Raw genomic sequence first — 27072 nt, 5'->3', positions numbered from 1 at the left:
CTAGGTTGATCGGCAACCCTAGGTCGGGTGGTGGTAGGCGGGCAGGGTGTCGGCGGTCGATGCGGGGTGGTGGGGGCGCGGGGCGTGCGCTGGGCGGCGACGCGTGCGCGCCGGCCCCGCGGCGGCGGCGGCGTCACACTACCCGCGGCCGCGTCGCTCGACACACGCCATCCGCGCCCGCGCCCGACCGTCGCTCCACACGCGCCGCCGGCCCGCGCCGCGCAAACACGTGACCACCCCTACGACTTTACATGACCAAAGTGCTAAAGTCAGTGCTACCTATCGCTACTACAGTGCTACCCATCCACAAGAACCCGACCTGCGCGACGATCAGGGTTAGTATCATCATCATCCCGCCACATTCACATCCCGGTGTTCGAGTGATCGATTGGTACCGTTTGGAAAAAGTTTATTTCGGGAGCGCAAAGTTTTGTAAAGTTGAAGTGCGCGCCGCTGCACATTGCCGGCCGCAAGTGGTTCGTATCTGCTGGGCGGCGCCGCGGAGACGCTTCCCTCCTCGATTAAAAACAACAAACAGATCAATCGACCTGTTACTTTCAACAGATACGATTTAAACGAGGTAATCCAACCGACCGATCTCAATTGATGAACTAACATTTTATGTAATACCCGAATGTAACGATAAGAAAAGAATAACTACACTATTAGGTCGAAATAAAATTGTGCGATCGCATGCAACGGTGATATTAACTGTTCACAGTTCAAGTTTACCTACTATTTTCTCAAATTACGTCGGTGGGCCATTTTATGGTAAACTAAATTCGAGGGTCGACGTCTGTTTTGATAACGTTTATTTCTTGACGGAAGTTAGTAGTTTTAATACAGCTACATATCGCTGCCCCAATATTACAGGGTTCTATGTTTCACTTTTATCGAACTGAAATTTGAACATTGTCATAGTAACATTCGAAAGTCGAATTTCAACTATTTTGAAAATGTAACATAGAACCCTGTAATATTGGGCCAGCGATATGTTGCTATTCTCGTCTAAAAAGCAGAAAATAACACTTGAAACATGTAACAATCTTTTTAACTGCTCTCTTTTTTTACTTACATTAAAATATCTACAGTTACATTCAGTTTGTATGACTATGATATGAAATACACATATGTATAAGTTATTACACATATAGGTAGGTGACATTCTTGAATGGACTCAAGTGTAACCTAGATAAAAGTGCGTGGATCGGTATATTGTTAGAGATCATTAAATATCTTCAATGAAATATAATTATTTCGCAGTCATACTTTATCAACGTCAGTTGAGAAATGTACCACATCTTGTATGAGTTTTATTAATGACATACCAAATCCAATCAACATTGTATTTTGCGCGGTGAATTTATCCAGTTTAATCATTCGTGAAAATTTACTTTTATTTAGTAGGTACTGATATAGTAACTATAATACTAATTTCAAGTATGTAATCAAATTAGTTAATGCATATTTCATCTACATAAAAGTACATTTCCTATTGATAACCAGTTAATTCTAAATGTATGAGACGATATGCTAGTTTATATTATTGGATGCCGTCGTTTTGTCCGTAATATTCCTATTGCGTGACCTTCCCTGAATACGAGAACATAGAAATAATTGTTTTATACAGAGATGGGTAATAGTAACAAGTGATTTGTGTAACAATGCTATGTTACGCTCATAGTTAATTTGAATTTCATGTTAGGTAATGGATATTTTAAAGGAAGGTCAAATTGTTTTGTTAACATACTATTTTGATAACAATTTTGAATACATTACTTTATGACTTAAATTAATAGGATTGTTAGTATATCTTTTTTTTTAACCATATTACAATCAAATTTTGCCTCTGCTCACAAAATCAACCATGGTATTTTTTTTATTAGCCTAATTTATTGTCCCACTCCTTGGCAAAGGCCTCCCCTCGCTTCCTCCACTAAACCCTATATTTTGTAGTTTCCCGTAATCATGGTATATATAAAAAAAATCACAAACATTTCCTGTGTATATGTCGGCGGCCGATCGTAAGATCAGGCATATCGTGAAATTCCTAGGCATATCGTGAAACGTGAAAATGTTTGACTCGTTCCCTGAGTCGACGGAGCCCCGCTACGCGGGGCTCCTATTTCTGGGCAGTTTGCCCTTCGGGCATCTGAAGCAACCTAACGAACCTATCCTACCTATGTATTGGTTTAATGTGACTATCGTCAGAACATTACACAGGAACATTACGATCTGCCTGATCTTACGATCGGCCTACGACATATATACCTGTTGATTTTAGAGATTGATTATAACCTAGAAGCTAGTACGATTTTAGATTATAATTACACTAACTTTAAATTACTTAAGTTAAAACTTTTAGTAGGTACCTACACTACAATAATAAACATTAAAAGGATCTTGAACTCTGTCTGAGTAAATTGAGATCTCTCGAGGGTGTATGCTATGGGTGATTTTTCATGATAATATATAAGCTTATCAACACAGCACCATATAAAGAGATACTATATTGGAAATGGACAATTTTACTAATATCTAACATGAAGCGGAGTTTAGGCTTTTATTGTCATGGCACTCGTGATACATACATGTGAATAAAAAATGCCTGACAGGTTAAAAGCCTGAAAAAAATGTATATATATATATTTCTTTTTTTCATACGACAATTCATGTTTTATTTTGGACGCGATATAACCCATTCATTTAATTATTTTATGAAATCTTACTATGCCATATCATAAGAGAAAATAAATCTTTGTAATGGTTTGAAATTATGTTTACGTGTTTTGTAATGGTTTTTGTAGGTATTTATGTAAATAAAATGATACCTATCTAGTTTGATCTAAATACATATTTGGCCTTTCAGCAACGTAATGTAAAAATATAACTATTTTTATTTATACATAATGTAAATAATTTTACTTTGTACAATTTAAGAGTGTCACCTCGAAATCATTTTCTTATATTACACAGGTGTCTATTATTATCAGTGATCGTACATTTTCCAGCATTTTTGGTGCAGCAGAGTGGTGTTAACGGAATTGGTATAGATAATTTCAACTGAAATGGTAAATTAAGGTTAGTATTAACGTAATTAACGCTAATTAATCATTAGGGTTGAAATTATTTATACCGATTCCGTTAACACCACTCCGCTGCACCAAATCGATTCGCGTGGTATTAACGGAATTGGTATAGATAATTTCAACTGAAATGGTAAATTAAGGTTAATATCAACGTAATAAACGCTAATTAATCATTAGGGTTGAAATTATTTATACCAATTCCGTTAACAACACTTCGTGCACCAAAAACGCTGGAAAATGTACGATCCCTGATTATTATCCAACCATGTTAGGCCAACCTAAACTTCCTATACTCTCTCAGGTCTTATAAAAGTTACGCTTCATAAGTAGTTTGGAAAACCATAACATCATCCAAATAATCCTTTTCATCGAGTAGCTAACCTAATACCATAGGCTGTTACGAAGTTTAGTAAAGCTTAACAGCTATTTGGTGTTCTTGTCTCCAGTAATAAGTAAACAGTAATGATTGAAGAGCAGGGAATGATGATAGATGAAACTTAAATGTCTGACGCACACCTAACTTAGTGGTATATGAAGGATGTGAGATATCATGTTATAGTGGCATTAATGTTAAAGGATAAGGAAAAATTTCATAACAAATCTTAACCGATACAATTATATCACGTTATTTTTGTTGCTATTTTACAATAAATCTAGAGGAGAAAGAATGCGAGTAGCAATTCAATAATAAAGAACATAAAAATGCGCGTAGTTATTGTAAAACTTTATTTTAATTAAAGTTTTAAATGCTAAGGATGACACCTTAATTTTATTCTTTTGAAACATGAAAACATTGCAATGGAAACGATAAAGTATATTTTTCACTGTTATCCTAGAATGAAACTAACATTGAAATATTTCTATTAAATCGCACATTTCTATTAAACACAATATAAGTGCTTAAGTCAACAACAAAAGTAACAAGAAGCCGTTTTTAATTGACCGTTGCATGCAGATTAAACAGGAAACAAGCTCTTTAACCTGTTGTTTTTAAATTAATAATAGTTGTTCTTGTTATAATTACTTGTAGTTTGTTCTTATTACTACAAGCCCACTGCTCCCTCGGGGGGCTAGGGTTGAGGTTATCGTTATTAATTCACAACTTTCGGTGTTTACACGGCTTAGACCTCGATATCTTCGCCTTTTCACCTTCATGCGTCCGGATTGGGATTATTACAGCTACCTATCAATACTTTTAGCTATGCCCGACCCTCGTAGGCTGAGCCCTTGTGAGTCGATTCAAAGTGTGAGGGTGAAATGTATTGAGAGACAATATTAAGGTTGAATTAGTAAAGTAAAATATAAAAGATAATAAAAGTTATGAATAAAATTTTGAAGTGCGTTGGTATTTCACAAATAACTTTCATGAAAAAATGAATGAGAAAAAATTTAAACTTTCCATAAACTTTTTAATGAGATTTTAAGCTGCAATTAGTAGTTAACTGCAATAGTTTTTTTGTATAAAATTGGATGTTTATAATATGTTGCGATTTTACGCCTCATGTCATTTATTTTTTAACTATCTCCCGCACTGTCGCTTAAAGCGTAGACTTTTAAACGGATCGTAAAATTTGACTGCGCTTCCATAACGGCGCTTTCAATTTTCCAGAGGCAGATTTTATAAAAAATAAAGCTATTATGACATTTTATTACTTGAACGTATAAAGGAAATCTTTTTTTACAAAGTAAGTACTTACTAATACTTTCACATAAAATATGCTGTCATGAAATTCATCTCTCAAATAATATTCAGGCATAATATATGGGTACTGTCGGCCCGATTCGAACTTTAAGATTAATAGGTCTAGAAACGATAATATGGATTAGATATTGTCAGTGTCAAATGTGACGTTTCTTCAAACAAAAACGTCACTTTTGACACTGACACATCTAATCCATATCGCTTCTAGATCTAATAATTGACGTATCCTAAAGTTCGAATCGAGCAGTGTGTTAAATTTTGTTTGTTGGTTTTTTTTATCGTACGCATAATTACGGTATAGCTTAATCTCAAGCAATAATATTTTATCACTTCTCATGCTCGCAAAGTAAAATCATCTATTACAAGCCTTATTGTGTAAATAATAAAGTCCAAAATCTGCCATACAAACTGCCACTGCTGCTGCAGATGGTGCTCTTCTCTCCACGTGGCCATGCGCGAACCCTAGTACAAATTTTTTTAGTCTTCAATAAATACGGTAAAGTAACCTTAAATATTTGATATTTCTGTATATATTATTTTCCTAGCAATTGAAGTGAGAAGCAGAGTATATAAATCGGGCATACATTTCAATTTTATCCTCGACCTAAATCAGCACTCGCTTCCTCTCGGACCGAGAATTTGCCTTGTATAAAATGGGCCACTTTATGCCCTTGTTGAATAATCTATCACTGTAAATAACCACCAAAATATAAATGAACTTATTCCAGTTAATCTTATATCATTGCAATAAGGTTCAATTTCGTACATTTATAATAATGGTGGATCTGTTATTAAGGGCCACTTAAATATTCATAAATACTAGCAAGTACCTAACAATTAGAACATTATAAAAAAGTGGTATTAAATTTATAAACTAATGACCTAGACTTTGTCTTCGTAGATTTTGTTATTTGAGTTGAATAAAAATAAAACATATTTTAACGAAAGCTGACAACATTTGAAAAATATTCGAGAACTTAATTTCAGTACCTACCATTTCGTACCTTGTCACAATGACAATCAATATAAAAGTCCCTAGGGACCGCATACTATTGTCACTGTGACAAGTTACCAAAATGGTATCGAAATTTAATTCCTTGACCGTACAATAAATTGTATAAAAATATTATCCATTATGTCAATATCATTCTATAAATAGGGACTTAAATAAATCAAAAATACCAGCCCAGACGACCGGGACAGACAGTCCTGGCGAAGAATTACTAGGAGAGCCGACCCCAAATGATGGGACTAAGGCTAGGAAGAAGAAGAAGATGTCAATATCATTCTGATGTCAGTGTACATTCGATTAGGCTTGTATGCTAAACTTACATGCTTACTTCTATTTAACATGGGTACTGTTCCATTTTTATACAAAAAAAATTATAAGTCATAGGACATCATGTTTAAATAATAAAATACTCATTGCACATTACAACCATTGCTGTGAATATACGAGTATATTATATATGAATGTTTATTTTGATTAAAATCTACTGTCATAAAATAAGTATTGGGGTACGATTAAAATTTGTAAAATATCTTAGCTCCATAAACATATTATGGTATGCAAGAAAAAACTGAACATCGGTTTACCAAAGTAGATTTGTTAGTTAACCTTTTATCCCTCAGAGCGGCAATAGAAGTTCCGCCAAGCGGGGCTTCGTCAATTATTTGGCGGGTCCTAGCTACTTTTATTTGTAAATATAATCTTTATATGACGTGACTGACCAATTGTTCTTTATGCAACTAAAAACAAATGCAAATTGATATTATTATAATTTATAGTAGTTTTTTATGCAAAATTAGAATTATATTGATTGAATACTTACTATGAATACTAATACTACTAATAAATATGAAAATTTTAACCATCTATCGTATAGTAAAAATAGTTTTGATATTATTATAATATGACCTCGATATGACTCGTATTGCATCGCACTAATAAACGTGACTGATCGTATCATAGGTATAAAATACAAAACCATAAGACCTTTTATCAAATCATTTATTTACATACAATATATATACAGTGGTACTACTAAACGAAATTAATAACTAGCTTAAATCTAAAATAGGCCCTTGAGGCATTGTCCCAAGGATGCTGGCGGCATTTCCTCGCTGTATCGCAATGCTGATACGTTGTGCGAGGTAGCCGCCAGCTCTTCGGTCACCAGTTACGTCAACCAGACGCTTCGCGATTTCTGCGAACAACTTATGCGCGCTGGGACCCCATAGACCTAGAGTACCTTAAGACCTTTTTAATTTTGAATAACGCTCCCAGTACAAATTATCTGACATTTATAACATTGAAGAATTTTCGGCTGCATGTTTATTTAATTTATGGCAGTATGATAATGAACACAAACGAATAAGTATCGTAACAAACTACTTTGAATCGTGGTATAACATGAATGCAAAAATGTATATTCCCATATTTTAACTACTTATAACTGTACGGTTCTAACAATATGAGATGTAATCAAATTTTCAGTTAGTTTAAATATAGAAAATGATTAAGTCATCCTTTTATACCTTTTAAATCGTGATAGCTTTTTATATGACAAAAGTTTTTATAGTCTTACAGTTTATGTTTGAATTACACGATCTGGTTATTATGTTATTAAAGAGATTTGGCAATAGGTACGTACCTTATCCTAATTATAAAACTTACTCTATGACGGCACATTAATTACTAACCGTTGCCGAGCAAAACCCAATAGGACAGTCTATTAAGTTTAGCCATGTAGATTTACGATCAAACCCTTTCATTAAAGTGGCATCAAGGAGACAGATAAGCCCGAACATTACGCACTCGCCCCCTAAGTGCGGTCTTCGCATGAAACGGTATGGCTACGAATGGAACTACCCAATCCTCTGCCATCAATACCGATATCCCTCTGATATGGATGAAAGTTGAGGTTTGACTGGTATTAAACCACATCAATCGACTATTTAACAAGGAAATTAGACTTATTACTTAGTTACTTAAGACTGTCAAAATAAATTAGAGTTCAAGAATAGTCACTTACACAGTGTTGTAGAAACATAGAAATGTATACGAGTATGTATTCGCGCTTTTGTTTAGAATCTAAAACAGAAAAACTTGCTCTTTCCGAGGAAATTAGCAAATAAAGAGTTAATTTAGCGACGTGCGGTTATCTCCTTTGTTTTATTTTGCACTTACAAAGAGCAATCGATTTTAGAGCTCGCTGGATTGAAAATTATATGAGGAGCCTTAGAAAGCGGGTGGTGCGGGCACGGTGCTCGTGAGCCGCCAATGCGCTTGTCTTTCGGTTCAATGGGCTTTCTTTAAATTGGCGACGGCTCCGCCGCTGGCCGCTCCGCTTATTGCATCCCCCTCCCACACCGTCGCGACGTCCACGATATTGCCTCCATTCGACCTTTAGGCAAATACAATTTGCTAGTCTGTAAATAGGATAGCGTTATAGGTACGTAAATCTTCAACGTTTCGCACCGTTTACCGGTAAAAGGTTGAAATTCGATTTTAACCGTCAGTGCAAGGTACTCGACGTCACCGTTTACGATCGCCGCGCCGCGGGCTTGTACGTTCACGCTGATACCCGAAGCTTTTTGCGAAAATTTGTGCGTGATGAAGGCCAATTCCTCATAGCTTGTCAAGGAATTGTCTCGTTCGGCGGGCTGTTAGCATTCTTTATTCGTATTCATGGCTCAAGCTCGGCTAGGTCGCTCGATGTGGATTACAGAATGCCATACATTGTTGTTTTTATTCTGACGAGTGAACGCCGGGGAAGTTGCGTGTCGCGTGGATTTTCATCATGAGGTCTATCAAATAATAACGAGGTCGTCCTTTTCAGCCGTAGTTCTTTCGATATCGCCGCCCAATCTATTCCGTAACAATTGAGGGCGATCTTTTGTACGCTATGATAGTATGTGGCATTGTTGTTTCGGTTATTTTTGTGAATGTTAAGTATCGAGTATGTGGTAAAATAAGAATGGTACAATTACTGTCATTTAATCGACGATAAATCGAGTGATGTTAATGTTGCGAAAACTGGATCAAAAAACATTATAAAAAAATCTTGTGGTATACTTAACATAATATTGGCTGTAATTAGTGATTTTAACTGACCTAATTTATGTCTTTCTGCCAAATAAATTAATAATTAATATATTTAGACTCTATAAAATACCGATACTCTTCAAGAATGTTGTATTATTATACATATTGTACTTAAAAAGCATCCAACTAATTTCTCCAATACACTGTATTGAGTGTCTTAACTTTTATTTAAATATGATATGTAGTCATAGAAAATCGGTTTATTGATTTTCTTAGAATGTCGGATAACTTTTATAAATATCTCTATCTTTTAGTACCCGTCACGAAAATGTATATGTGTCACAAGGTCAAGCAAATCAATTTTAGAAAAGGTTACGTTCGAGCATACAATTTATTTCGTTTTTTTTAAAGTCAATTTTCTAATCGTATTTATTGCAACAGTCGTGAAATGTCGTTATAAAACGGGTTAAGTTAATGGCCGGCGAGAGCTCACATCCGCACTAGATATCGGGCCGCCCAACCGAATCTAAGCCTATTGTCGTCGGCACCGCCATCATGAATTCTGCCCACGATCTCTCCACGGTTTATAGTAATTTACAAAACTGAAGGTGGTTTCGCTGCTATTATTTCGTTTCCCATTTAGTTTCCTGACTCGACTACATTCCTCAAGGGTTAGGCTTAGTGTACTGTTATTATCGCAGCTGCGTGTTTTACAAATGCTCGCTTAGTAAGTTAACTAAATGTGTATATATTTCGGCGGCCGATCGTAAGATCAGGCATATCGTGAAATTCCTAGGCATATCGTGAAACGTGAAAATCTTTGACTCGTTCCCTGAGTCGACGGAGCCCCGCTACGCGGGGCTCCTATTTCTGGGCAGTTTGCCCTTCGGGCATCTGAAGCAACCTAACGAACCTATCCTACCTATGTATTGGTCTAATGTGACTATCGTCAAAACATTACACAGGAACATTACGATCTGCCTGATCTTACGATCGGCCTACGACATATACATATTATGCATTAACTAATTACGAAAATATTTATGTCAACCTACATATAATTGTTTATTTCATACAACGTCGCGACGGTGGCAAAAAAGCGTATGACCTACCTGTAAGCGATCACCCCAGCCTTCGGGCGGTGGCAACTCCAGTGGGTATCACAAGCACTTTACTGCCCCCTATTATTTTAATATACAATATACAAAAATTCACGTGTTACGGAACAAAAGCAAACCAAGTTGGTGCATCTTTGATAGTTCTGGGAACAATCCTTTAAAAGTCTGCTTCTTTTAAAATTAATTGCACGTTGTTTTTTTTTTCCTCTAATACAAAAAGACATCAGTGACACATTAATATACATAGAAACATTGCTTATTTTGTTAAATTTAGTTTTTTTAGTGACTCATTTTTTCATGTAATTTTTTTACAAAACCACGTAAAAAATTAACATTAATAAATGAGTCACTAAGCGCCACTTGCACCATCCCCCTAACTTGGGGTTAACCGGTTAAACCGTAAACCCAGTGTCAAATTGTACTGGTAACTCCAGATTTAACCGGTTAACCCCGGGTAAGTGGGATGGTGCGAGTGGCACTAAGAAAACTAAATTTAACCTTCACCTATCAATATAATAACTTTATTATCATTATCAAAAATTTAAACTTACAAAAAAAAACAGTAATGAGCTACAGAAAGAACACAACGCTAGTGAAGGGTAGAGAAAGACGGGTTGGGTAGGACTATAATATGAATTAATATAAATTAGCAAAACAAAAATAAGTAAGTTACATAGTTTCATTTTTCCAATGCTCTTTTATCCGATCGTTAATTACAGTGGCTTTGTACCATAAAATCGCCAGCCCCCTTAACTCTGTCCATTTTTTGGCCGGCGATGTACGGCCACGATACATTTTGCGGGAAGCGGAAGGCAACTAATGGCGAAATTGAAGAGCGCGCTGGAGCAACCGCAGGTTTTGCGTAGCTATTTGAAATTCAGTTTCTCGTGGCGTGGCGGTACGAGGAGCGATCGCCTGTGGAGCCCGTACGAGTAATATAAATTCTGTATAGAATGAAATGGAGATGGATCGCTTTTAAACGCGTTGTGGAAGCCAGAATTTGAAATTTGCATCTCGACGCATCAAAAGTTTTGCTCTGTAACTAGGCGCACACATGCTGGATTCAAAATTGTGCTTGTTACAGACATTAGTTTCGCATAATTATCCTTGGTATTAACGTGTAATGTTGTCTTACAAAATGTCCCACAAAAAAATTATATATATAGGTACAGATGAAGATTGGGGTCCGTCATACTCGGGGTGTATTTGCAAGTTCGCCATTGACATTCGTAATTGATAAGAAATATTGGTTGTTTCATGACAATATTGTTTGTTAAAAATCCATAGTTACAGGAAAATGCACAATCTTTTTTACTAAAAAGTTCCATGATTTACAAACTAGAACAATGTAGGTATCAAACTTAGAAACAAATTGAAAGTGGAAAGTTTCACTGTCTTGGGTGGGACTTGAACCCACGACCACTGAATCGCTAGCCCAGTATCAGCATCATTCGCAGACGTTTCTGTTTGATACAAAATTAATATAGGTATAGTTTTTGAAGTAGATGATTCATCTATTTATAGTTTTATTAGAAGCTAGCAACCTATTATAAATGCAACGCGCTGTCTGAGACTGACAGGGCCGCGGCCCGAAGACTGGGCAAGGCGCTGCTCACTACAGCGTCATATCAATCACCATTGCCGCCAAGCCGCCCGATCCCTTGGCACTTGGCCTGGATTCCAAATTACACAAATTTACGTAGAGGGCCTAACCGCTGCCGTTAGCCGAGCACAGGGATTAGGCGATCGGGCGCAGCTTACATCGGATACTCGAGGCCCCAATACCACGCTCAATCGATGTCCGATCTTTGCCTTATTCTATTTTCATTCCTTTATTTTCCGTTTCTTTCGTTTATCCTCGATTTTATTCTACCGACATGACCGCAGATAATTAAATCGACAACGTAACGATGTCGTCAATAAGCCCCTTAATAGGAAAGTTGATAAATACCGAAGTTGCAAAACTTGTCGATTCCCCTAAAGCCATCAAAGTGAGTACCCTACTTTAACACAAGTGACAGTAAAGTAGGATTTGTGTTTGACTTACGCTTCTTCAAAAGGATTATGGGAATATCATATTGACAAGTCTTTGAGAAAAACGTATTAACTATATTGTAACTTCTAAGTAGGTGTATCTTTTTAAAACTTCTTAGAAATTTGAAGAACCACATTTAAGAACACTTTATAATATATTTATTGTATCTGTTGAATGGTATCAGCGATTAAATATGATGCTGTCTAAAAATAAAATCACATACCTTACATTCGTAACTGGCGCTCAGCTAAAATTATTTATACTTACAGATCAATTGACTAAAGCTAGTGTGAATAAAATGTTTCAAACAAATTATATGCATGTATTTATATTATCATTTATCATTAAAGACTCATATTAAAGTTATACAATTTTGTCATTTTATCTTGTAGATACAATAGGCAGGTGACTAATTTTGGTGCAATTTCTGTTACCTTTTCTGGGAAGTTCATTTATAATTTTTTGTTTAAACTATAGGTCAATTTCTCAATCATAAAGTTTAAATCATAATCAATAAGAATCAAAATAATATGAAGATATTCAGCCACTTCCAGTCGACGTATAAAATATATAGCCGAAATTACAGTGACGTGATGTACACGTTTGCGTTAAGTCTCATTTTGTACCGGATTTTCAGTTCGCAAAACGTTTTTTCGTTCGCTCCAGTATAGGCTCCGATTTCACGAAAAAGTGCGATCCCCTTATATCTCTAAGAGTTGTGAAGATATGATATTAAATAAAAACTATAAAGACGCGTATTCACGAGAGCTGTAAGGTGCAAAAATAATTATTCAAGAAAGTCAAGAACGAAAAAAGTTATGGCCGAAATAGTGAAAACAAACATTTGCAGGATGTTGTATACTCTTTAGAGTATTATCATTCTTATTTTAAGTTATCCAAATTCGAATTTATTAAGAAAAAGGTGATTGTCACATAGATTTTTGGTTTCGATTTGATAGTCATGTCAAACGTGTTTTCTCATCCATTGTAAATACTAACATAAAACATAATTAAATACATAATTTGCAAGGTAAAATCTCACTCTTTTATTCATCAATCATACAGTCCACCAGTTTAATCTTTTTCAATGATATCCAAAAAAGGCTCAAAAGGCGCGTATTCACGAGAGCTGTAAGGTGCAAAAAGAATTATTCGAGAAAATCAAAAACGAAAGAAGGAGCTTGGCGCGCTGTTCAAAATCCCATGCAAAATGAAACTTAACTCAAACGCGTACGTCCGTCACGCTTTCGAATGAAATTTACACTTAGTTCTGGTAGAAAATAGTAACAAAATTATACGCTTTATCAGTTTCCTATGAGCTCGGTGTAATAAGTAAACACGCGTAATACCCTTTCATTTATAACTCGCGCCGCGGCTCCTGATACTGGCTCGGCCTTAATTCCAACTTAATTAGTGTCACGCAAGTTCCGTAATCCTAGGCTCGAGGATCGCACGACCGTTCTTAAAATGGAGATTAGTGTGGCAAATATCTCGAACTACGCTATTCACTCGTTTGTTAAGCCACTCCCACACTAAGTGGGTAAAAACAATACGTATAGCGGCGATGGCGGTGATTTTACTTAGTATGAGGTTAATAAAAATATCAGGTTTACTTATATATTACTTATACTATTGATCTGATCTTCAATAAAATAAAATAAGAGGTGTTTAGAAGTATAAAAATTTAGTATCTTAATAAAATTTTCTTCGTGACAGCATTATTAAATATCGACATATCGATCGATGATTGGTCGCTTGTTTTTGTGACAATTATAAAATAAATAAGATTATGGGAGTCCTTTAGTCAAGCTCAATAAAGTTTGTATAGATAGGCAGATGATAGTTTTAAAGTAACATTCAGACTATCAGACTGCGACTGCAGCAGTGTTACTGCTGCAGTGGCGCATAAGGTTGCAATAGCAGGAATTGGGAGATGTCACTGTCAAATCCCTTGATAAATTGCATTACTGTCGTGATTACAACGTTCAATCCGTCACTGTTTTTTATAAGAGACTGATATTGACATTGCTTATTTGCAGGAGTAACGTGAACCTAATATAGTGAAGAGGCTAAGTTGAAGAAGAGCAATTTTCGTAGGACTGAAAAGGTTTATACCGACAATTGGTATTGTTGGAATCATCAGGGTTCAAAATCAACTCTGCATTGTGAAATTTTCTTCTTTTTTCTTCCAATTTGTTAGGCCAAGTACTGAAAATGTTATACTATGTTACATATTTTAATTTACTCACAAAGCTCTTTCATTTGGTACCCCCTATGGTATGTTTTCTTTAAAGTTAAAATTTTTTGTACTGCCGACTTTATGACGTCACTAAAACTCATTCTACCACTTTAAGAAGCGACAACATGCATTTTGATAATAAGTAGACCATGCTGATTCCAACAATACCACTTGTCGGTATAAACCTTTTTGGTCCTACGAAAATCGTAAATAAGGTAGTTAAGGTAATTTATACGAATTGGCCTCTCCACTAATAACCTTTATGCGATTTCGATAGGCTTCGTTTCTAGTAATTGCGAAAAATGTGAGGTTACACTTTGATTAGTTATACCAAATAAATTGATCTTTTGGAGAAAATATTAATTATTGATACCTATATCGGCTAAGATTTTATTCAAAAAATATTTCCCGAGGTAGGTAAGTACATTTATAATGTTTAAACAATGTACCTTCTTAAATATTAGCGTGATGGTTTACGCTTCGCATATTTATTTGTTAATGTGACACTTTAAATTTAAGACATCCTCATTTCGTTAATTGGAAGACCATTTAGCCACAATAATACATATTTATTAATCCTTTCCACTCTGTTTGGTATTCAATCTTACGTGTCAGTAAACAAGGATATTATGCGTATGTACTCACTTGCGTGAAAACTAGCAAGGTGCAGCACAGCTCTATGTGAAGCGATATATATTATATGTATTTGTCGAATACGGCTTGGCTGGCACATCATACGATAATCCAAGAGACTGAGGTTATTGCGTTTTTAATGATACTAGCGGGCCTACATTACCTGTCGTAGTCATACTTATGCTTAGAAGAACCATACAAGAAATGGTAACTGTAAAAAATAAGATAATTATAATATCTTACATTACAAGCCTTGAATTGTAAACTTCATATGGTAGCTCCGTACGCATTTGTATCAAAACAACGTTAACTTAATACAATGTACGGAATTTGATAATCCCAGCGAAAAGTTAAAAGTATGTGTATTTCCGGTTCGCTGTCGGCACGAAGAGTCAACTGCGACGAGGAATTCTAAAAGAACTCGACATAAACATAGTATTTTGTGTACGGAAGTCCTGCCGCGGTCGCGTACAACGGATGTGCAGGAAAACGCTTGCATACAGAGTAGGCGTGCCTAAAAGACACTGCGGACTTTAGTTCACCTACAGTGGATTACACGAAACTTTACATGCCACCTGAATCTGACTGCGACACCATCGAACTCCACGGTGAAGACTCAAGCCGAATTCTGACATATTGAATTCGTATAAGCTCCCACTTCGAATGGCTTCCAGTGGCTTAATCCTTAGTGATTTTTTATTATCGGATCACCAATTTTGTAAGCCTCGCTTCTTGAACGTTTATTAATACAAACTCATGTCGAAACCAGCTAAAAATTATTTTTACCACGTCCCTCGCCATGTCAGTCGACAAATTAGTTACGGATTTATTCGCGTCAATTGACGGTCGTCTTTATTTTTAACGAGACATCAAACATCATCGACCGCTCGCGAGAAGTTACCCAAGCGCTGTTTACAAATAAGAAACGTCGGGGAGACGAGTGCGTAATAAGTTTTATAACATGCCATCGATTCGGATTCGAGCGTAATAATAATATATCGGCTGGAAATATCGGAACGTTGCGGTGCGCTCGGCCCGCATCTGAAAATAGACCCTCATCAAAGGCAAGCAGGTTTGCAGCTGTAAATCCATTTCAGTGTGGCTTGTCCGCATTATAAATTGGAGTAGCGTAGATACATACATAGGTAGGTACTGTACAAACACAGGCGACGCGTCCTGTGACCCCGTGCTTCCATCTCATGTCGCACCGCATTCGTTTGCGTTTTCTATTAACGTGTCCGGGACACTATTAGGCCAGCGAGATGGATGTTGTAATTTGATTTCGTGTATACGCCAAATAAACAACATACAATAAATGTACAAAGGAATCCGTTATCTTATATTTAGATTTAAAATTCGAAATTCGGAGGACCAAAATTAAGATTTTAATAAGTATTGGTTTTTTAAAGTGAAACTTTTATTTAACAATATTAATGTTATAAAATTAGAATGGGCTAAGTAGACGTTCTTTCCGACACCAATTTGGTAATAAGTGGGTACTTTTAGTGAGAAAATAATACAACACAATATGCAACACGTTTAAAGCATTAAAATTGCTAATAAAAAACCGGCCAAGTGGGAGTCGGACTCGCGTTCCAAGGGTTCCGTACATTAAGTTCGACTCAGACTTGACTGCACATGTCTAATAGGTTTTCCTGTCATTTATAGGTAAAGAACTATTTTGTGTATTTTTTCCAAATTTTAGACCCAATAGTTTCGGAGATAAAGGGGGGAATGATTATTTTTTGGCTATTTTCTTTAATAACCTCTAACCTATTTATTTTAAAATTATAAAAAAAAACACGATTATTTTTTACTTTCTCATTTACCCCCCAAAAGTGGCCCTCGTGTTTAAAATTCATTTGTTTACGTTAGATGTCCATCTTTGGGTCACTAATTTACATACGTGTACCAAATTTCAACTTAATTGGTCCAGTAGTTTCCGAGAAAATAGGCTGTGACAGACGGACAGACAGACAGACGCACGAGTGATCCTATAAGGGTTCCGTTTTTTCCTTTTGAGGTACGGAACCCTAAAAAACAAAGAACGACCTATTATGAGCGCAGTTCAAAGGTAGATAGTTATATAACTTTTTTAATTAATAATGCAGGCTCGTATTGGCGTACGTGTTTATATATAAGTACAGATGTGCAAGAAAGTTTCCAAACAGTTTAAAAAGTTCTCGGAAAATTAAGGAAAATTTCACATCAAACAAAGAAAACTTTCACTTTCGAAATAGATTCGATTCCCTTACAAAAATATGAGAAGTTTCCGAAAATTTGGTAATTTTTCGATGGCATATTATCAATATTTCTAAGCATACAGTCTACGCAGTTATTCTGGTAACATTCGGGCTCCCGCTAATACGGACTGCATATCGTATGAATTACAATACTCATCTGTGTCTATACTGTCTATAAAAACCCGTATGGGTCCAATTTTTTTAACTAATACAACACTGTTATGTTATATCATATCGGTAGCATATACATGAGTAAGTTGTTTAGTCAGAATAATAAAAACAAACAAATTGCCTTATTAACTATAATTAATAGGTTATGAATAGCAACGTAACATTGACCATTGACTCATCAAATTTAAATCCAGACTTAATTACTTAATTAGTACCATTTCAAAGCTTTCAAATAAAAAAATAGTCACTTTTAATAAATATAAATATTATAGAGTTCTAAACAGTAGCAAAAACTATTTATATTTAATTACACACTTTAACTTAACTGCTTAACGTCGGAATTTAAGGTAAAAACAATGAAATTATATCGTGGTAGACCCGTTTGTGTAATTAAATATGTGTACAAAACGCGAGAGTTTAAAGTGTTATTTAAACTATTTATGAAAACATATCTACGCTGGATTTGTGATAATCCGTGGTATTTGATGAATCGCGCCCGCGAGCGGCGAGCACTCTAGACAACCGCACTGCATAGATTTGCATTTTACGGTTTTGATACGTGAGCGAATATTCAGTGCGGTGTCGGCGTAGGTATCTTTTCAATTCGACGCGGCGAGCGCCGAGTACCGGCTCGAGGGCGCTCGAGTGTCGACGCGTGCTCGAGTACCCGCTGCCATGCGCCTGCGCAACACTCTACCCCTCCCCCTTTCACGTCCCACCCCCTCCCACACCGGCGGCCCCCAATCTAGCTCGAAGCTTATTACAATTAACTGCAACACTGCTTAAGCCTCAATTTGGCAGCTGGTGAACGCGGATCGACTTAATATTTTTCTTGTCTTTTTTATGTTTCTAATGTTTGAGTAAGTTAATAATAGAAATGGCACACATACATGTGCCTAGAGATCAAGCGAGAGAAAGCACAAATACGTTTATTTAAAATCCATTTTAAATGGTAAACAACTCTACAAAAACAATTTTAATCAACAAGAGTATTTTTAAGTCACCTGCAGTATTATCTTCACGTTTAATATTTAGGTAAATAAGCAGGTACCTACTTATACAATTATTATTTTGATTTTAAGTTCAGTTCACAAAGTTTCTGAAGAAAAAATGTATTTAATATTTATGAAAGAAATTCGCTAAGTTTGAAGCAATAGGTCGCTAATCAGCGACCTCTTTCAGACAAACTGAAAATAATTTAGTCACAATTAGGACATAATAAATGAGTAAGACTCAGCTAAATAATGCCAAGGCTTTACTTGCGTGACGTGAGTTTCGTCTAATAGCACGCTAAAGCCAAATGTAGCCACGATCTTAACGCATTTATCGTAAGCTACCGCCAAGCGGAGCCTTGCCTTACCCCGCGCGATATATTAGGCGGTGATCTTTCTGGTATTTACGAAAAGCTAAATAGAACGTGAATCCAAATAAGATTGTCAACACGTACCACAATTTGTTTTAACCTTTAAGTCAGGTCAGAACAGATGTCGTATTATATGATACTTAAAAGTTAAATGTAATTTTAAGGGTCGGTTGCACCAAACGGCCTGTCACCGTTAAAACGTTCGCAAAATTTTATTGTTTGGGACGTTTCATAGTTCACTACTGAGCGGTATTGATCAGTCTGTCAAAAGTGGTTGGTGCACCTGGCCCTAAGCCTGTCAGCTAACAATATAAGATGTATACAGGTAAATTTTTTTCGCGATTTCGGGGTTGGCCCTATAGTAAAAGTTGCAGAGTATAATTCCAAAACCTCCCTGGCACCGGAAATGCAATTTTTAGCCACAGTGTATAAGAAACATAGTGTGTATAACTGATAACTTGCAGCCAAAGCTTATCTTTGCAGTAGCTCAATCTGCACTTGGAAGATACTTTCCAATGGAAATCCTTACGAAAGGTAAAAAATATTCAAAATCCCAAACATGAAGCCGTGTACGTGACGTTATTCGCGGTCGCGGAAGTCCGCCATATTGCCCCGTGTCAGCTGGTCGGAAACGTCGTCAGCACCGCAAGTACAGTGGGTACTTTTATGTTCGCAATGTTGGAACTACTCATAAAAACCCCTTGTGTTTTTAATAGGATAGTTTATTATTTTGCGTTTTTTTTAATAGGAAATTTTATTATGTAGCGATCAAGTTTAAACATAGTTTTTGCCAAGGACCAAGTTCAAATTCAAGTTGGACGTTTAGGGCTGAATTAGACGGTGCGCCAACTCGTATGCGATTTTAGTTACATTGAGGACTATTGGTTACATCCAATTCAGCCGACCAATCAAATACCGCAATGTAATGAAACTCGCATGCCAGTTTCGTTACATTGCGGACCATGATTAAGGTTACATTAATTCAGCCGACCGATCAAATAACGCATTATAATGAAACTCGTAAGCGAGTTCTCGCCGTCTAAATGAGCCCTTAGTCTAGTCCATTCTGTTGAGATGCGATAATATTACTGTAAATGACGTCACACTCATGTTTAGGTGTAGTTATTGTAATTTTAGTAAAATGTCTAGGGCACTTTAAGTAAATTATAAGTCTAATTTGATATTTATGTTGAATTACTTTTAAAGACCTTGTTGTTCAGACATTCTTATACTAGTCCCAATAGGAGAGAGTATTGCAAACTTTAAGTAGGTACACGCGATAATCGGAAAAGCAGAAACTTTATCTAGGTACTCTTACTTCAATATTCAAATTAATTTGAGAAAATATTATTAAATTACTAAAGAAGCGAGATTTTTTTATCTAAATCAAAGCAAGTTTATTCTACAACTGACAAATAAAATCAGAACAAACACGCGAAGCCTTATCAAAAGCAAAGCGATATCTCATACAATGAAATTCTCCTATGACCAATTATGAAGTTTCAATGGGGATTATGGTACCGTAATCTTAAAATACGGCGTCTTATACTAGCAAGTTTGGTTTGAGAGGAACGCTAAGAATTTATTGACCTGCTCTTGCCCTGCCATAAAATTGTAAAAGTTTTCCGTGCCACGCACAATTTAGTATAGTCGTGGAGTGTGTGCGGCCTTTATACTTTACAACGCACACACACAACAAAACTGTTATATTCAATTACTCCGTATGCTGCTTTCGTACACAACTTTGTTAATTCGAATTTTATTAAGTTCAACGTAACAAAACTTATTTTATACCGTTCCGTTTTACAACCCAATGAACCATTTCTCTCGTTTGAGTGTGAAATTGAAACAAGATTTAAATTCGTTTTGAATTTTGGTTTCTGGCACCGAAGCCACGCATAAGTACACTTTAATTAACTAATTTCTAACTTAGTGTCAGGGAACAGTACATTTGCACAAGTCGCACGTGAATACATACCTTTTGTGTAATTAAACTGCGGGCAAACCCAGTTTAAGTTTAATCCTATAGCCTCTTGACACCGCTCCCACCCTAGGGGAGCTTATTTTGTTCGTCAACACTATCGACCCATGTGGAGACGAATACGCTCAACCCAATGCCTCATGTGTCATACAAAATACTACTCTTACACCTACATAACACGACTCAGATTCCATAGTCGTTATATCGGGAACATCGTTTTCTTTTAGTAGGGATTCGGAAAAAATACGGTTACAAGGCACATAGAGTTCAGTCAGACGGCAATCATTCATACGGATTGCATGTTTTGCAGGCAGCCTCCGTCATACATGACACTTGTTTCTGTAGTTTGTATTTATTTACTCACTCTTACGAATGGTGTGCCATACATTTCCCAGCACGTTTTGTGTGGAAGGAACGCCAAGAAGTTGTTTCGGGACGCCATTACTTCTTGTAAAGTAAAGAAGAAAATGGTATCTACACTTTACAAATTTCTCTAAAATTTAATAGCGCTATAAAGTTGAGCGGGTAAACAGTAATATTGCCACTGTTTGATATTAATGTTGAAACCGCAACTTTGATAAAATTGTACAACTATTTTACAACCAGAGTATTATTATTGCTTTGAGCAATAAATGGTTCAGTCGTTCAGAAACATACTTACACGCGGTCAAACATTAACATTACATAGATTTTCTGATTTTAGTATAGGTAGACTGTAATACATATTAACTGTATGCCAAAAATGTGAAAATAAAAGCGATTTTTTTAATTGAACCCGTAATCTCCTGGCTTATTGTATAATGTGTATCTGCAGAGGCTTCGTACAATTAGGACCTTGTTGTAAATTCTCGACATTTGCTTAATGTATGAAAATTTTAAAGAACGTACCGTGTTGATGGCACTCGAAACAAAATAATTGCTCCGGTCGCGCGGTCCCGGTTTCGGCCTCCGCATTCATTATTCACTTTTTTATTTCACTCTCCCCTCCGCTTATAATTTGACTCGAAACATAAAATCAAGTTTTATTTGATTATGCGTAGCAAAAATAAATAAATAAACACGAAATACCTCATGTCCTTTCCCTTTTACTCGTAATGGAGATGAAATATTTACTTTATAATTTACTTAGGTACTTACAAAACTTCTCATGAACCATATTCAAGAATTCATTTATAACAAAAGCCGAAGATTTTCAGCGCTGTTATTACAACAAAGTTCTTCATAAATTGCAGAAACCCCATCTCTGTTTCTGCTTTGCGTGTTCAAACATTACCACACACCTTGGTATGTAATTCAGATTCAGAAGATAAATCTTGAGTGTAGTCTACCATGGAATGTTTATTTGAATTTCACTTATTTGAAACTCAATCAGACATAATTTAGTCTACGTAGTACCGCGTCAAATTACAGGAATCTAGCGCAGTTATGTCGGTCTTTGATTCTCGTGTCGATATTATATTCAGCGTTCCTGTCTGCATATTCGAAATAAAACATTCTCAGCGAGTCTTAACAATAGGTTAGGGCATGAGCGTAGGTTTTTGCATTTAGCAAAGATGGGGGAGTAAGCGGCAATGCGGCTTGACGTCTCGCTTTCATCCACTCATTGGGCGAGACTGCAAAAAGAAAGGCAAGTACATGCACACCTACTACGATATAAACGCCAAACATAAGCGGAAATGGAGTCATTTCAATGTGTTTGAATGGGTTTCGATGACGTTTTAGACGGCTAAAATGTGCCTTTTGTTTTGTCCCCCTTGTGTACGAGCGTGTACCTCTATCAAAGGAGATTTTAAACAACAGCATTTCGATATTTAAGTTAGCTATCTTCCTATCTAAATAGATATTTGAAGTGAAATATTAAAACTACTAGAGCGTACCTTACAAAAGATTGCTACAAATTTGAAACAAGTAGTGTAAGATCCAAAAAGTAAGAGTAATATAACATCTGAGCTTCAGAATAGATACGAACTTCATATGTTTCTACCGTTGCATAGAATCTTCTTAAAAAAATCATGGGCTTTATCAACCCATCGATCAGTCGTTATTTATTCAGCTCACGACGTACTCGTAATTCTAAGAAGTTTGCTCATTTACATGCATTCGCTTTTTCTTTCGTATTTACTTGTTTGTGCTTGCTTTCTCAGATATTGAAAAAAAAAACCCTAAGTATATACAGGGCGTCCCACGGCTATGCCACATGGAAGGAAAGTACCTTGAATATTGTAGATGGAACATTTTACTGAAAGAAGACATTATTTTAATTAAAAAAAACAATTTAAACTGCATTCATAGATGTTGTAATAATTAGGTAGGTACATGGTTGAACCGGGAATCGAACCCGCTACACAAGAAAAACAAATTACTCCGTAGCTTTATCATACCAATCGAAAGGCTACATCATAAGAATTATTTTTTGCTAAATAACTTAGTGTCAGAAATAAAAGGAAGACCATGAATTTTAACATTGAATAACTTAATATTCAACAGAATGGGACTCATTTTGAGCATATGATAAATTAAATTTATTAACTTTGAATTAAAAATATTATAATTCATGGTCTTCCTTTTATTTCTGACACTATGTTATTTAGAAAAAAAATAATCCTTATGATGAATGAAGCCTTTCGATCGGTATGATAAAGCTACATGGTAATTTTTTTCTCGTGTTGCAGGTTCGATTCCTGGTTCAACCATGTAATTATTTAAAAATCTATGAATGCAGTTTAAATTGTTTTTTAAATTAAAATAATGTCTTCTTTCAGTAAAATGTTCCATCTACAATATTCAGGGTACTTTCGCTTCATGTGACATAGCCGTGGGACGCCCTGTATTTTATTCACAGCATAAGTTAATAAAATAACTGAGCATAAAATATTGTAAAAATGGTCGATGTAATCTTATAATAGATACGCAAATAAGGGTAGGTACTTTAGGTACAAACATTTGCATTAATATCACTTCACAGTCTCGATTATCTATACCAAAATCGTCTCACCTTCGAATAACAATACGTGCCTGAGCCAAGTCTAGCTATTCTAGGAATTAACTAGTCTACAAAGCGTCAGATAGTGAGCATCAGAACGAGATAGAGATTAATACTGTGCAAGTGCTAGTGAAGCCGAGAAGCAATAACGTTTTGTTAATGTCTGCCATTTAGAACGTACGCGGTTAGTGTCTTGCGTCGGTTGATGTCGCACGCCTTAGCCGAGCAGTTATTTCACGTCGCATGGAGGGAGACTGCGACTGAAGTAACGAGACTGGCACGGTAAGCCCTGGGAATCACCATTTGCCATCCGTGCGGTCCTTGTATTGTTACAAATGGCACAGGTCTGCTCGCAGCCGCTCCGTGCGGACCTAATGAGCTGTGAACCAGATAAGGTGTGCGGCACGACGAGACGGGATCATCTGCTATCTATGTGGAATGCTCACTGCGCTCAAGGTAAATGTGTTCCTAACTTACGTAATATTGTGAATATATTGCGATATATTCACACAAACGTCGGAACTTGTAATGTAGATAAATTCTTTAACTTCTACTTAAACCGAACTTAGAAATATGTTAAGTTAATAGGTACAAGTTTTATTTCCACCGTAGTTTCATACTCAAATGTGTTTAATTTTATAAAAATATATACCTACATCATACAAGGTGTAACAAAAAAATAGTGGGGATCTGTTTAAGGGCCTATTCAGTGTCATATTCTAATTTCGAAAAAGAAAATATTTTTTTTAAACGAAATTAAATTAAGTACCGTAAACCGGGGTTACTTTGATCAATTTTAGAGTTTGGCACCATTTTTTGACGATCCTAATATACGTAAAAATATGAAATAAAAATATAATAATCGGTTTTTTCTCTTCTTTCCGCCTGCCAAATAAAAAAAAATTAGGACTTATATTTTTGTCAGAAATAAATAAAAACAACGCGATCAAAGTTATATTGAGAATGGGGTTACTTTGAAACCACTAATTTTTTTGCTGACAATCTAAAGTAGACCCGCTAAAAAGCCCGTAAAAATAAAAAAATAAAAATCGGTTAAGTACTTTTTAAGTTATTTATATTTTTAAGGTGTGGGGTTACTTTGATAACATACCAAATGATACAAATTAATAACTTTAAGCGCTTATTACATTATCTACTCTAAATAACGTAGGATTTTAACTTATTATCTCACTTAGCAACTGATTTTTGAATTGCAAGCTTTACGGCTTCAGTAAATTTGTTCTGTGCACCCGGGTTTTTGATATGTTGCCTTTATACTTGTTGTATAAAGTTCTATAAAAAATAGTATGCTTTCGATGCGGCACGAATAGATTTTGTGCCCGCCACTATGTGTGCGAGTGCATCATTGAGTTATTCTTCTTGGTATTTTTTGTAGTATCGTTACCCGATATTTTTTTGAAATCTCTGGCATTGTTTCTATAAAAAAAACAATGCATATTTATTAATAGTAGAATTAATTAATACCCTGGTGGGCTGGTGGCCTTACACACGTATAATAAAACACCTAAAGTAAAGACGCAGGATTAAATATAGCCAATTTCCACACAGAAAGTTAATTGCATACAATAGAAACGGGTAAAAGAATGTTTATAATCAGAATTTACATACAAACTTATAATTCTACAACCTCTATCTCTTCCACTGACTCAAATGATACCTATTTATTATTGAAAAAGATACATAAAAATAACGTAAGTTGCCAAAATAATTCATGGTGTTACTTTAGTATTTTGATCAATTTCACCACGTATAAGTGATCAAAGACACCCCGACCCATGGATTCCCCGGCTATGTGCGCATGTGTAGGCTGTCGAACACAGGTATTTTTTTATAAACTCACGAATAAACAGTGATTAACCTAAGACACTATAAAATTACATGTATTTAATTACTGACACAAATATAGTGAAAGTTTTTCAACCAATAAAACCAGGAAGAAATGCGTACCCGCTATTATTATTTTTTTTCAAGACGAAATAATAATATTACACTCGCATCCGGTTACTGGGCGATGAAGAAACTATCAGTGTTGCTAATAAAGAAAAAACAACTGCGAAGGTATTTTCCAACTCGTCAAAACAAGCACTTTAATAGCGGAGGGAAGTCGTTATCAAAGTCGACCCGCAAATCAAAGTAACCCCGGTTTACGGTACAAGGGCAAAAAAACATTCGCTTCAAAAAAACTTTTCTTCTTCTTTTTCCAAATCAGTACACGTTACATAATATGGGGTTTAAACGGATCCCCGCTATTTTTGTTACATCCTACCTACAGTTATAATAGATGTGTTACATCCTGTAATAATACCTATAGTTATAGATGTGCCGTTTTCGACAACGTTCTCTGTCTACTATGGGGAAAGTTCTCGTGCGAGTACATTTCCCATACAGAACGGAGAACGGTACAACTACTTATACCTATAGCAGTATATACATATGTACCTATAATGGTAGGGTTCATGACAAAGAACTTGTATTTCAAAAAGGTCAAGTTCCAAGTCACAAATCTTGTAGGTACCTAATAATGAAAAACGTGTAGCTCAAAGCACGCATTTATTCAGGAAGACAAAGAATGGATAGGCAGACCAGACGCCGGGAGCAAACATAAAAATAAAACGCAACGTCAGCGTTGGAGCGACCTTTGTGTGGCGACGGGTGATCGCAAAATTGTCTTTGGACGGAAACTAATTAATACCCTCCTAACCGGACTTTGTCACATCCATATCATAATAATATATGACCATGCTTGTTTATGAAAATATAAATTCATGAAAATAAGTGTACCTACTATAAAAATATATTAGCACTCATTTTATTTATTTTTTTGCTTCAAAAAATTTACACAGCATTGCAGCGAACCTGCACTGTGAAAATAAATAATTCATGTAATCACTAAATGTATAAGGTATACAGAGTCTAATTTCAAAAGCATCATAAAAAGAGATTAATCAAATAACCTTCACAGTTTAAAATGGTTTTACATTCAAAGTAATAGCGTGAGTGCTGACGTTGGGTGCATACCTTTAGATGCAGAGCGTTGGGGGATACAGGTGGAAACATAAAAATTTCACCGACGCAGCGTGCATGGCACATTATGAATTGAGTTAGAGTTCGTACGCGTTTCCAGGTGAATAATATCCGAAATCCACGTAAGCATTTATTTCCCTATATTTCAACCGAAACACTAATTTAGAATTATGTATATTGTTAACTTTAATACCCACGTATCAGAATGTATTGGTATAATACAAATTAAATAAATTTGCTATTATTATAATGAATGTTCGGTTTTAATGTGACCGATATATTCATTAATCCTGCTACTGTAGTTCAATCAGATCGTAGCACAATAATCACGGCAATCAGTCTTACAACATATAGTCAGAGAGCTCCATTCAACTTGATTTCAAATCATTCTTATGAATAATTTCGGGTAGTTACAGTAGTCA

General features: G+C 35.8%; 1 protein-coding gene across 6 annotated transcripts in view; it reads left to right on the top strand.

The window, feature by feature from the left end:
- LOC134792767 (RNA-binding protein Musashi homolog Rbp6) overlaps positions 1-27072 on the top strand; it is a 574739-nt gene that overhangs the window by 340891 nt on the left and 206776 nt on the right. Inside the window, exon 1 of one of the 6 annotated variants that reach the window (XM_063764095.1) lies at positions 119-335. The exons of the other annotated variants lie outside the window; for them this stretch is intronic. Within the exon in view, the coding sequence (XP_063620165.1) occupies positions 252-335 (84 nt within the window). The 5' untranslated portion in view covers positions 119-251. Of the gene's footprint in view, positions 1-118; positions 336-27072 lie in introns of those variants that run through there. 6 annotated transcript variants of the gene reach the window in all.

Source organism: Cydia splendana, chromosome 8, assembly GCF_910591565.1.
Source record: "Cydia splendana chromosome 8, ilCydSple1.2, whole genome shotgun sequence".
Classification (NCBI taxonomy): domain Eukaryota; kingdom Metazoa; phylum Arthropoda; class Insecta; order Lepidoptera; family Tortricidae; genus Cydia; species Cydia splendana.
The sequence above is the reverse complement of the archived record's forward strand: the minus strand, read 5'-3'. Positions and strand labels throughout refer to the sequence as shown.